The following is a 13,337-nucleotide window of genomic DNA, read 5'->3' on the forward strand; positions in this document are numbered from 1 at the left end:
AACGCGATTCAGCCAATCACAATCAAGGACCGGAACTGTCCGTTTTAGAAACTCCAATATGACACCATGCATCCACTACATAACTATTATACCCGCTAACATGCATATCCATCCACTACTACCTTAAACCCGCTAACATGAGCATAGTGATTTCATTCTATTGGGCATTGAGGAGGTTACAGAGAGGCTGGGGATCAGGGTTAATAAAACATTTTTATTAACTCTCACAGACATGACAACTAAGGATTTACAGGCTAGTCAGTGAGCAGATGTCTACAGTTCAAGACATTCCACTGGGACTGTAGGCATTGTTACATTCATCATGCTGCCTCATCAGAGAAAAAGTGCCATCAAGGATTGCAAACAGCTCTGGCTGGAACAGTATGGCAGTTGCATTAACACTATTTGTTATAAACCCTCATTTCCCAAGACAATACTACAAAAAATATGACACAGTTAAATGAAATACTGATGGCTGAAATGTATCCAAACAAAGTCATCAAAATGACTGACAGTTTACGTCAATAGACATTACCAATCCTGAATAACTTGCCATTATCATCCAAACTATTTGTTTCATTGTATATACAAATATGAGTGATTTTTTTAATTTAAGTAACGCTGTAGCTACAATCTCATCTAGAATGTGTTTAATTTAAAACAGTGTTTAGAATTGAAAGGCAAATGCATTCCATTCCAAGCAAATAATCTCAAAGGCTGTAGGCAGTGCTGCGTTATGGAGTGTAGGCATGTGTATTAATGATCTTTATGATCATTTGCTTACATTTCCTTTCTGTTCATCATGCACTTAACAGCAAAAGAGGAACACACACTCTGACTTTCCTCTGAGTTGTGTAACTGCATGTTACCTATGAACATGCACATGATTAGGTAGTATGTCAGTAGTATAGCAGCAATCTTAAAATCATATCTCTGCCTCAACCTGGTCAATCTCCGTCCTCTCTGTATGTGTCGGGAGTGCCGTTGGCTCGCTGGCTGGCGGGCCCCGGGCTCTCTGTGAAGCGGTAGTGCAGGTCGTCGTCCTGGAAGCTCTGGTCGTGGGTGATGTGCTCCAGCACGCCGCCCTGGTGCAGCCGAGAGCCGTAGAGCAGCGCCTCCCCGCGGTCCCTCGCCAGCCCCACCCGCACCAGCCACTCCACCAGCGCACTGCCCACGAACGTGCTGACCACACGCCGCTCACCACACCTGAGAGACCCAGGGGGACACAACAGGAGTGTGTGTGTGTGTGTGTGTGTGTGTGTGTGTGTGTAGGTGTGTGTGCGTGTGTGTGACGGAGAGAGAGAGAGACAGAGAGAGAGAGATATAATAGAATAGAGTTAGGCAAAGTTTAAAGGATCTAACAGGATCAGTCTGTGATTGGTGATTCTAATCCAAAAAAAATTCAAATTCAGCTCATGGTCCCCATGCTGTTTGATCAGTGTATGTGCACAACAACAACAACAACAACAACAACAGTGTTTTGACTGAATGTTTGCAGACATCATCTCTAATGTGGTACCCTTTAATTGCTGGTAAAATGTATTTTTTTAAGAAAGGATACGGAGTTGTATGTGTTGTGTATTGTGTGCGCTCACCTCTTCTTCTGGACGATGTCCTGGATGCACTGCTCCTGATGGTACTTGATGAACTGTGTGCACGTGAGCTGGATCTCCTCAGAGACACTGGCAGGGGGGTCCTCTACGGCTCCTCTACCTTGCCACAGTCTGGCTACCCTACACACACACACACACACACACACACACACACACACACACACACAGACACAAATGTCAGGAGCATGTCAGTGGTAAAATGCCTATAGTCCTGTATGACAATGGTGCTTTGAACCTTATTATAACATCTAAAAAGGAAAATAGATCTTACCTCTTTTTGAACGGAATGATAATCAAATTTTTATCGAGACCAAAAAGTCCAAAAGATATGAAACCCTGTCAACACACAAAAACTCCATTAGCATAAATATACCACAGTTGTATCCAACCATTACTATAAAGCAGCTGAAATCCAGAAGACGCTGCTTGACGATTACCTGTCCATAGTTGAGGATGGCACAGAAGAACTGCAGCTCCAGGTAGAGTCTCCCAGGGACCTGGTTGAAGAGCCACCAGAGGCAGCTAGAAAGGTTCTACAGGCAGAAATAGAGTTGTGTTATTGAGAGAGAGTGACTGTGTGTGTGTGTGTGTGTGTGTGTGTGTGTGTGTGTGTGTGTGTGTGTGTGTGTGTGTGTGTGTGTGTGTGTGTGTGTGTGTGTGTGAGAGAGAGAGAGAAAGAAAGAGAGAGGTTTACTCACCGCCAACAGGCTGACCAGCAGCAGCAGGCAGAGCAGCACATGGCGAGCCAGCTGAGTGTCGGAGTCCTTGCGCTTCTCCTCCTCCTGCACCAGCAGACAGCGAGACGACTCGCAGCCCCTGGCACACACACCTGAACAGGAGCACAGGGCAGTCATCAGCCTCAGGACCAACTGGAGAGAGAAGCCAGTGGCTCTTCCTTTTACTCTTTAAATTGTTCACACTCCTTAGGAAATGCCATTTAAGTGTTTTTTTCATGTCTCATCTCCACCAGCTCTATCAGAACCGGTGACTCCACACAAACAACATGTAAAATCCAAAAGTCCTCTAAAACATGCATGTGCAAAACTGTTTCAAAACTACATTTCATTAAAGCGACACAATGTAGCTATTTTCCCTAGTTTTGAGACTTGTTTAGATGCTTCATTGTCTTACAGTGCAATGAGGTCTCTGACATCGCTGATGCGTGTCCAGCATGCCTGCCATTGTATGAGCTTCTCCATCAGACCAATGGGGTGCCCCACAGCAGTAAAGGGGCACCCAGTATGTTGAAAATGAATGAATAGAGATTCCTACATTGTTTTACTTTCAACTTGATTGTGTAATGTGTGTGTGTGCTCGAGCCAACACAAATATCTGTGCTATAAAATGTACTGTACCTTGTACTTGAGGATATTATCCTAAATGCATTGACCGTAATAAATGAATTAGCTCATAACACTGTATACTACCCAATAAAGCTGGTTTGGGTAAGGTTTATAGAAGGTTATAGAAGTTCAGCCATCATTTGAAAGTTCACAGTAAAAGATTAAAGCACAATGGCTTACTAACATAGCTACACTTACCGTGCTGGTCGACCATGTTAGTGCTGACAATCATATCAGGCATGGGCTGTGGGGCAACGCAGTCACACATCTGGCACTCTGGACAAAGAGAGCACGGAGGGTCTTATCATCCATTACCACAAAAACAAAGTCCTCTTTAAAGGACTTTCAGAGCTCACAGTCATCAACACAGATTCAAAAAAACTAGTGAAACACGGTCACTTGAGTCGCTAGGTCATTTCAATAGATAATTTGTTCCATAATCTGTGCTGCTATTTATAGTCTCCAAATAAACATGATAATGTGACAGGGACACATGATCACTAGATCATAAATCATTGTTTACATCAGTCAAACATTACTTTTTTAGGTGCAGTATGTCCTTTAAATAGAAATGCACCATGCATAACCCTGATAATCCTGATAACCCTGGTGTGTCTGATGATCGAAAATGAGGACATAGGGAACATGCTAGACTGCGGAGACATGTGATAGGAGGAAGTCAGGGTTGCATTATTTACCTTTCTACACATCTGTCAAAAGGCCAAACAAAACTAGCATTTTCACCACCTCACCGGCCCCTCAGGTGTGTCTGTGCTCAGGGCTCTCACTGCCGTACCTCTGTTGTTGCTCCCCACTGAGGGGGTCGGCTCCAGCGGTGCATTCTGGTCCTCCGGCTCCCCCAGGGGCTGCACGTCCTCGCTGGTGCCCGGCGGGGTGCCCTGCTGCTGGGTGCGGTAGTCCCGGCTCAGGGCGATGAGGGAGCCCCCCACCAGCACAATACTGCAGAGGAGCACCACAGCTGTACTGATGATCTAGCAGAGAGCAAGAGAGAAATATGAAAATGACCAAAAGATCGACTTTATCCTCAGTACTCCTTGTTCTCTATGTACGCTGCATGATTTAAATCACCTGAGATGTTCCGTAGAAGAAGGCCGAGTCGATGGTGTCAGGTGACCACTGGCCAGAGATGAGGAGAACACTCACCACCAGACAGGGAACGCTGTGGGGGAAAGAGAGCTGGGTTTTAGAGACAGGGTCATTTCAGGAGGCTCACACATCGCATGCCATAAGGGAATTTACTCTGAGCTCACCCCCAGCCAGCGATGACCACAAACCCGGGACTGATCTTCAGCTCCCCCTTCCTTCTGATAAACAGGAGCGAGAGGGCTATCAGACCTGAAACACAACACCGGAACAGATGCAGGAAAGACTGAATGCTGATGCCATGCAGAAACCTCAGACAATGGAGCACATGATGAGACTAAGAAATTGGGAGAAATGCTGTTTAACAATTTGAGACTATTTCAATCAAAGTCACTACTTCGAAAACCTAGTTTGACCAAAACTAATGAGAGAATAATAACAATTTCAACTTTCAAGGAAGCAAATGGACAAAAACAGGGAAGTGTTTTTAATTTGACGAGAGACAATAAGAATGAGTCATGCACAAGTTACCTGGCCACACATACGTGCTGTAGAGAGATCCATACAGAAGGGTGAAGGTCAATACCTGCCCAAGGAAGCCGCCTTGTACCACAGTGAAATTCCAAGTTATCATGCCAACACTAACTAAAAGCTACGAGAGGAAGGGCAGATAATGTGTTAGGTCAATGACAAACAGACAATGTATCACAGTAGCCCGTTAGGAACAGACACAACACCAGGGTATTACATATCTCATGTGGCCATTGGAGATTCATGTGAAATGAACTGTAGCAAAGAACTTGCCTGTGCTATTAAAAGGTTCACAGTAAAAAAATGCGGCAACCTCTTGAACTTCTTACTGAGGAACATGACCGTGATTGTCCACACCTGCAAAAGAAAAGTAGGCAATGGTTTAGTATTTCACATTGTTATCTTGTTCATTAGCATCATGATGATACAATTACTTCTTGTCTCATTAGTAACATTAGTTGCGTTTGACAATGGTCACACCCACTGCACAAACATGAAAGACATTCACGTGTTCTTGTGTATGACGTTATGGGCCTAAACATGTTTGCTATTGTTGCAATAACAATATTGCATCAACTTAAGTTGCTGGTTTCCTTCCCTGTACTGAGAAATGTAGACTATTCAGTATGAGGAAGGAAGTCTGGGACATCTTGAGCTATGCGGTAAAGAAATGAACCTACACTCTGATACGCTCTCATACGGAAACATATTTACTAGCCTTGACTATTCTTTCCATGAATAACAATGACAGCTTTGGTGATCACTTGAACAGATAAATCAAACAGGTTAGTGGCCACTGGTTCTTGGACTACCTTAGTATCTTTACATTTCATCGAAAATAGCTGCTAGAACTGGTCTAGTTTCAGATCCTGTTTTTGTGCACGCACCACAAAGCATTCACCTTTGACAGTTCCTTCTCCAAAACCACATAGTGCAAAGCTAAACACACACGTCTTCGACATAGTTCCTGCCACCAAGGGCCAGGGATAATAAGACAATAAGAAGAGTGGGAGAAGAACTCACTAGTGCAATTAACCCTATGACGCTGATGTTGAAGCTGATGGTCTGCAGAGCTGCCACTGAAGACCTCGGGTCCATGGTGGGAATGGTGAGAAGCCAGGCAGACGCATACATGATTGGCGCTGACAGAAAGGTGCTAATGACCATCCCTGAGGTGACCTAGGAGAAGCATGGTACACATCAAATCAGAATGGTAATCATCATGATTACGGTAAGCACTCAACCTCAATAAGGAGCTAGCAATGCGTTTTATGGAACAGCCTAGATCTGTTTTCATTCAACGTAAACAACCACCACCAACACGCACCACTTCCAGCTCCATGTTGTAGTGAGCTGCGTAGATGGCCACGCTGGGGGCGGTGGGGAAGACGCCATAGAGGAAGGCGTAGTTGGAGATGCTGGAATGGTTGAGCGCGCTCGTGTTGCCCGTGTCCAGCAGCTCCACCATGTCCCTGCACACCAGAGGCATCACCAGCCTGTGGAGGAGATCACGGGACATGATGTCAGCCGGATTAGCGCACCCGCAAAATTGCAGCCGTTACGGAAATTACACCCTGCGTTAAGACTCAATAACGGTCTGAGACAGTGGTCACATGCCTAAAACAAGACTCAACATGCTGATTCAACACACATAACAACTTGACATATTCACAACTTAAGGCCTGTGTCTTTCCAACAAGAATGTAAATGTTTGTTGCCAATGGACACCAGACTGCACAGAGCACTTACAGTTTGGCTGTGATGAGGAGAATCAGTGCAACCACTGTGGACCTGGTCAGCTTCCTCATCTGGCCCACCATGGTCAGGCCCAGGTAGAAGAGGGCCGCCCCTCCGAAAGAGTTGGCCAGGCCGTCCACAAACTGTTCCATGAACGGGGGGATCCTCTGGCCTAGCAGGAAGTGCGCGGCCAGCCCCACCACCACCATGAAGACGATGGGGTTCCTCACCACCTGCAGTGCCACGGTGCCCACCACCCGGAGCTTGCCTCCTGGAGGCTGCTCACGGCTGCTCTGCCACTTCTGCACCTCGCAGAGGGCAAAGCCCACGGGGTTAAGGAGAACCAGGGACACCGGCGCCACCAGGTAGATGTACTGAAGGTACTCGGGGTGAGTGTTCCTATACAGAGCTTCGACTTCAGTCAGGTGAGGAGGATATAGACACACACACACGCACACACACACAAACAAAGAAGTAAATAACTCAAACTCCCTCAGGCCATAGACGTATGTACAAGTGTTTTCCTGCTTAACCTCAACTGTATTTTTATTTTAACGGGCTTTATATTTTTCAAAACAACACAACTGCACTTAACTGCACAATTAAATAACGACTTATTGATGCTTTAAAAAAAAAAATGGATTTATAGCGTTTTGGAAAACAGCTCTTCATTTATACTTGGAGACATTGGAACGACACTTAAACCAGAAAGTAAATCTTTAACCATTATTCAAATTACGCAATCACATCACTTACCAATGGGATATCCCAGGGCGAAATCATTGCTTTGGGTGGCAAAGATGGAAAACAAACCAGCCTTCGAAAAACGAGTGTCACGACTGGCAACAAGCAGGGTCAAAACGCACACAACGACAAATACGGATACTTTGGCTATGAGAATGCTCCAGAGAAATGGCCAGATGACATCGCCAAAGTCCAGCAACACCATGTTTTTAAAAAGTAGAGCGGGGAGGGCAAACTTTGACACAAAGTTGCCAAGTCCTTTGGCTTGAGTGGATGTGATAATGTTGGCCCGTCCAGCGATGTATCCACAAAGAATGATGCCAAAGCACTCCAGGAGCGCTGGTAGCAGCTTGTCGATAGACATAGCTCCTGAAGTAGAAGTGGCATAGTTGCCCGTTGACAGGTTCAGTGTAAGAGAAGAGGCTGAAGTGTCATCCATTGTAGCAGTTTAGAGCTTCCCACATTGGCTAGAGGAAACACAGTCATAAGAATCACCAGTGGTCTACACAGGGCGGAAGCTCATTTCCAGAACGATAATTTCTCCACGAGTAAATTAATGTAATTATTCGACTTGACTGTAACACAGGCCGAATATAAGTTCTGTATGCCTGCATACTCAATAATGTCGTACATGGTAAGTGTTAGCTAACTAATCTTTCAATAATAAACGTAACGTTAACTTACTTAAAATGTCTTCGACACTTGACTTTGACAGGTTGGCTGGCTACATTAGCGAACCAGCTAGCTCTCGAAAGCTAACAGAGCTGAAATCGTAGAAGATTTTGAAGACAGAAAGTATACATGATCCTTACCAACCTTTAGAAGACTAACGATTCACTTTCGTCCATTGCGTGAAAATCTTTCACGTAGTATGCTCTGTAGAAAATATCATAGTCTGTGGTTGCCGCACTATGCTGTCTAACCTAACGGTACCCTAAATGTTTTAGTTACCATTGCTTCAACTACAAGTCAACAACAGTTTTTCCCTTGTGTTCTGCCTGTGTTCTTGTGTAAAGCCTTTGCTTAATTGGGTTCCTGGAAACGTGCGCATTTGCTATTAACTTGGACCCCATGGTCCCAGAGTAAACTGTTAGCGGTTACAACACACAAGTCAAGTTCAGTAGAGTGTCCTGAAGTTCGCCAATCAACTGCGACAGTAGGCGGGACTACCGTGGGAGAAAGCCTTCAACCCCATCTGCCCCTCTCACGCAGTAAACAAACTAGACATATTGGAACAGGATCGGATCAATAGCTTCCAAGTTTCAATCATTCACATGAGTAAAACTTACATGAGTGACACTCATCCACGAATGATGTCTGTATTAAAAGCTACTGCACCACATCACACAAGTTTCATACTGAATCTCTGCATTGCGCAAATTTTACGCAATCTAAGTGTGAGATTCACACATGTTGTTCCAAGAATGGCTGCCAGGGGTCAGGCTTGTAAGTACTAGTAGGCTGCAGGCATCATTAAATCCCAAATGAACTATTCTGACATGGCACCCCAAACATCACTCTATTTTGCGAAAAATAAATACATAAACAAACAAACACTTTTTTGAAGGCTACTTTCTTTTTCAAGAAACTCAAATTGCATTCACTTGTATACACCTTTAATGTAAATATGCTGTGTCAAAGATCTAATTGGATGGACTAAATGGAAATAATGTACAAATTGAGATCAATTTTAATCAATCATTTGGAAAAACACTACAATGTTTTGTTTGTCAACATGTACAAGATGTAGTAATGAAGGAATAAAACCCAAAATAATGCACATTTTAAAAATACATAACTTCATCTTATAACTGGAGCTAGAGGAGGAGACCCTCTCTCTCTTTTCCCTACAAAAGAACAAAAAAGAGAAGTCAGACCAAGACACCGTTTCTTAAAAAAAAAAAAGTTACAAAGCAGATGAAGGCTAGTTCAATTTCAGTCCATGGCTATATGTGCTATGGGAAGTTAGCCCGGATTTCAGTAATTATAAAGTCATGTGAAAAAATAAAGAGCACCTTTTGCATATCTTTTGACAAGACTGCTGGGGTAGGTCTTGCGTCCAGGAACATATACCTCAGGGAGAGGGAAATCCATCACTGGGTGGAAGGTGAACCTGTTCTCCCACACATCTGTGATACAAACATGTGGACAGATATTTACTGAACTGTAGACATAACATATAAACACACCCTTACAACAAATGTGCAAGAAACAAGACTAACTTTGTTGTCTCTATCTGGACACAGACATGTGTTTAAAGTACTAGTTGTACAAAACTAGTTGTGTTATCTTCAACAGATTTGTTTTAAGAGTGCCTGAAACTATAGGGGTAAGCTAAATGTTTTCAGTTATGGCAGCACACCAAAGATCCTTTTTGCTGTTAGCAGGGATGCCTATGAAAGAAAACCTTTACAGGCTACAGAGGGCATGGCATGGACATTATTGTGACAACACCGTAAATTACTGAGCATGCCTTTTCATCTTTTTTTCAAGCAGTTGGAGTGAATATGATTGGGATGTATCGGTCAATATACTGTTTTATGCAATGTATTATATTAAGTGTCCATGTTGGCACCACTCTTGTCAGATGTGATCAGTACAGTATTGTACCTGTGGTAAGGTCATTGACGTTGATAGCACTATTTTCAATGGCGGGTAATGGATGCAGACTTTTAAGGGTTGGCTTGTTAGGAGGGAGAGGTGGACCTGAGATGGCTTCTTTTGGATGGAGAAAGAATATTGTTAGTTCAACATCCCTTCCAGATACAATTCAATGATAAAGTAATTTACGTGATTTTCTGAACAGTGCCCACCTAAGCGGTCATCGGGTAGAGTTTTCTCATTGGGTAGAGGTGGCAGGGGCCGAGACCGCACCGGAGGAGGGCGGTCATATCCAGCAAAGGACTGGCTCTTCTTGGGGGGTCTTGGGGAGTTGTTTTGCTCCCGGGCCAGGCAGGGAAGAGGAGGCAGGTTGGCTTTGTGAGTGATAGCTTGGCACCCAGTGGAGTTAGCAGGCTTAAAGGGCAGAGCGGGTGGCTGTGGCTGTGGCTGTGGAGGCCATTGTGGAAGGCGAGAGGGCTTTTTCTCCTTGGCTGCCAGCAGAGGGCAGCACTCAGCAGGAACACTGAGGAATCTGGGTAGTGGAGGACGACTAGTGTTAGGAAGTGGAGGAGGATGGAGAGAGTTCTGGGCTCTGGGAAGTGGAAGGCCTGGGTGTCTGGCAGGCAGGGAGGGAGATTGGGGGGTGGATAGTAGAGGTGTTGGGCAGACTCCTGGAGGTAGTGGCAGAGGTAGTCTGGTCTGAAGGCCACCGAGAGCTGGTCTGGAGATTTTACACACAGAGAGGGTGTCCCTTCCTATTGGTCCACACACACAGAATCATATAGTTTTATTCATTGTTTTAACATGAATGTGTGTGCAGCCATAATAACAAGGCCATACTGTACACTTGATGCATTTGATTACCATTGTCTTTGTTGTTCACAGACTGTTTGGGCACATATCTGTGCTGTAGTCTCTGCTGGGCAGTCCCTGGGCTGAAGGTGCCAACTTGATCCTGTCTTGCGACGGACCCTCCTGTGGCCTCTGCACACACACACACACACACACACACACACACACACACACACACACACACACACACACACACACACACACACACACACACACACACACACACACACACACACACACACACACAGAGGAGAGAGGGCTCAGGCCCTGACATGCCTGCCCACCATGTGGGCCACACACTGGAGCGCACAAGCAGGTAAAGGCCAACACTGTGGGAGGCTGTCAGTTCCACTCTTACTAGCTGTCTGCAATACATACACACACACACACACACACACACACACACACACACACACACACACACACACACACACACACACACTGGATAACAGGGCTACACTGATTTTATTAGTCTGCACATACAGTTTTCATAGTGCCTTTTTGTGGTGACCATAAGTAGCAAACGCAAATGTGATGTCAAAGTAGCGAGATTAAAACATTTGAAGGTCACAGCGTAGACCAAACTGTATGCCGCTGGTTCATTACAACTTCAGCCGCTGCTGGTGATGAAAAGAGAATGCTATTCTGAAATATTAAACTAGCCCCCTATAATGATTAATGCTGAAAGAAAAACTGAGTCAGTTTAAGATCTAACGATGTTTAAAATGTAGTGGTATTCATTAACAGGAAAGTAAGGCATAGTCTGAAAGCCTAAGAGGGAGACAAAAAGGGCATGTTTGACTTACTATCAAGAACTGGAGTACTTCTGTCATTAGTGATAGCTTTCTTGAGGCGTTTTCCCTTTGATATGTCTGATAGCAGAGCATTTCTCCCTCGCTGCTGCGACTTGTTCAGTGAGGGTTTCTCTGTGTTGGCCTGTAGTCAGCCACATAACAAAGGCAGTCAGTCCGTGATTTATGGCAGCTGTCGCCATTCTCACCACCAGATGTCTCTGAAGAGTTGGTTCTAACCAGACTATCTTAGAGTAAACGTTCAGTCTGTTTTGTGTGTGCCCTGGGATCCTCTCTGTGGTCTGTATTTATATCATTACTTGAAATAGATTGTTTACTTAAAGGGATACAGATTAACACATGATGTATTATAAAAGGTATCACACCTGCTTTTTGTTGGTATGTTAAACCTCATTTAGTGTAGCTATGTAAAAGCGTGTGTTAACTTGGTGAGTGTAAATGAGTGTGTAAAAAGGAGACCGTATTGCTGTAGCTTACCAAGGCAAGCGTGGGGGGAGGAGGAGGTGGAGGCGGGACGGGCATCTTTTCTCAGACCTCCCTGACCACACTGTTCTGTCACAGTCAGATTGGAAAGAACACATGCATACTGTGGGTTAGCAGTTATGGTAGCATCCTCATATCTTAAATCTATCATGAATAAATATGACATGCTCTCTACGACTGCATTATTGACCTGTCCAAGTGCATTGTATGCACTGAATGTCTGTTGTACGTGTATGTGATAACCAGATGGTTTAATCAATATGCTTGGGACAGATTAATTCACCATTTATGATAACAGCTTAGCAAAGGCAATATGATTTTTACCAAGCTGATGTTATTCTGTTGAATTGGTGCAAGATGAGAGTATGAAACAGAGAGGTAAGCACAGGCTGAAACCACAGCAGGCATAACAGCTCAACAGGAAGGAAGACTTACAACCTAGAACAACCCTCACACACCTCCTCAGTACCTGCCCCCCTTCCCCCTGCCTTCCCCCTGTACCCCTTACAGGCCAGCTGTCTGTGTTCAAGTCCAGTCTGGCTTTCATCACGCCACACAACTTTACTCTGACACCCCTCTCCTGTTTTATTAAAAGCCACTGAATACCTCTCCCATGTGGAGGGTTCACTTCACATTCTCACCAGATAATTAGTCACAGGGCCCTCTTTTCACACATCCTGTACGATATTTTTAAAAATACATAACTCTGAATGGATCTCCCAGAGGGACATGCTTCCCCCTTCAGAAACGAATTAATTCTAAAGTTATGAAGTAAGTTGCACACCAGCCTCAATGCATTTCAATTCTCTGTGAATACCGTTCATAGAGCAGGAGATGCACTCACGCCATTTTAGGACTCACACCCCCTGCACATCATAAAAAAGCGTTTCAAATACCTTCAATACCAGACCCATGTACTGAGTTAATCTACGGACTTTATATAGACCGAGGCACTCAAAACAAAGCCCTCTCCACCTCCAATGCCTGAACATGTGTTTAGCCTACTCTGAAACCTCCATTCAAACAGAGTATGGAATGAGAATACATGTGTTCAAGAGAATGCATATATTCAACAAAAATATCAATACATGATGCACAATAAGTATTGATTTGCTATAGCTTAGTATTTACCACACAACCCACATACATGTACATGAGATGTACACAGATAATTATGCAAAAAGACACAAAAAAACCCACAATACATTAACATCAGAGGCCAGCTGTCATCAATAACTCTTTTATAGGCCAAGTTCAATGTCCTCTTATGCAAACACTCAGTTCACAAAAGACGTTGCTATGGCATCATTCCTTCAAAAAAAAAAAAAAAAGCGCAAAGTGACAACTCCATCATTGTTAGAGCCTCTTTACAAATAAAGCAGACAAAGATCCATGCAAATACTTACCCTCACATCTAAGAAGACACCTTCAGTGTTGAGCAATTCTTGAAGTGTGACGAGGTCAATCAGAGTTTCCAGACACGGCTCTTGCTGTCACACGGGCATGACTGTGCCTCT

At 44.3% G+C, this 13,337-nt stretch overlaps 2 protein-coding genes across 6 annotated transcripts; both read right to left on the minus strand.

Moving 5' to 3' along the window:
* Positions 1-194: 194 nt before the first annotated feature.
* gpr155a (G protein-coupled receptor 155a) lies at positions 195-8,181 on the minus strand. Of its 4 annotated transcripts, none has more exons than XM_062533837.1 (16): positions 7,889-8,181; positions 7,085-7,539; positions 6,341-6,743; positions 5,919-6,087; positions 5,615-5,770; positions 4,865-4,948; positions 4,592-4,712; positions 4,228-4,312; positions 4,046-4,136; positions 3,753-3,948; positions 3,155-3,232; positions 2,312-2,442; positions 2,051-2,146; positions 1,885-1,949; positions 1,596-1,733; positions 195-1,206 (listed from the first exon to the last, which is right to left on the minus strand). In XM_062533837.1, exons 2-16 carry the CDS (start codon positions 7,509-7,511, stop codon positions 948-950), a joined length of 2,499 nt encoding a protein of 832 aa, XP_062389821.1. In that variant the 5' UTR covers positions 7,512-7,539; positions 7,889-8,181; the 3' UTR covers positions 195-947. The 4 variants fall into 4 exon arrangements, with proteins under 4 accessions (XP_062389821.1, XP_062389822.1, XP_062389820.1 ...); XM_062533838.1 differs by having other exon boundaries at positions 7,885-8,181; XM_062533836.1 differs by having other exon boundaries at positions 7,757-8,181.
* Positions 8,182-8,733: 552 nt separating this feature from the next.
* LOC134077740 (WAS/WASL-interacting protein family member 1-like) lies at positions 8,734-13,246 on the minus strand. 2 transcript variants are annotated; one of them, XM_062533382.1, is made up of 8 exons: positions 13,227-13,246; positions 11,815-11,884; positions 11,332-11,461; positions 10,538-10,657; positions 9,886-10,428; positions 9,683-9,787; positions 9,088-9,201; positions 8,734-8,919 (listed from the first exon to the last, which is right to left on the minus strand). In XM_062533382.1, the coding sequence occupies exons 2-8, from the start codon at positions 11,857-11,859 to the stop codon at positions 8,873-8,875; spliced, it is 1,104 nt and encodes a 367-aa protein (XP_062389366.1). In that variant the 5' UTR covers positions 11,860-11,884; positions 13,227-13,246; the 3' UTR covers positions 8,734-8,872. The 2 variants fall into 2 exon arrangements, with proteins under 2 accessions (XP_062389366.1, XP_062389364.1); XM_062533380.1 differs by having other exon boundaries at positions 9,683-9,790.
* Between the last annotated feature and the right edge of the window lie 91 nt (positions 13,247-13,337).

The sequence above is a fragment of the Sardina pilchardus genome, chromosome 4 (genome assembly GCF_963854185.1).
Source record: "Sardina pilchardus chromosome 4, fSarPil1.1, whole genome shotgun sequence".
NCBI classification, from domain to species: Eukaryota; Metazoa; Chordata; class Actinopteri; order Clupeiformes; family Clupeidae; genus Sardina; species Sardina pilchardus.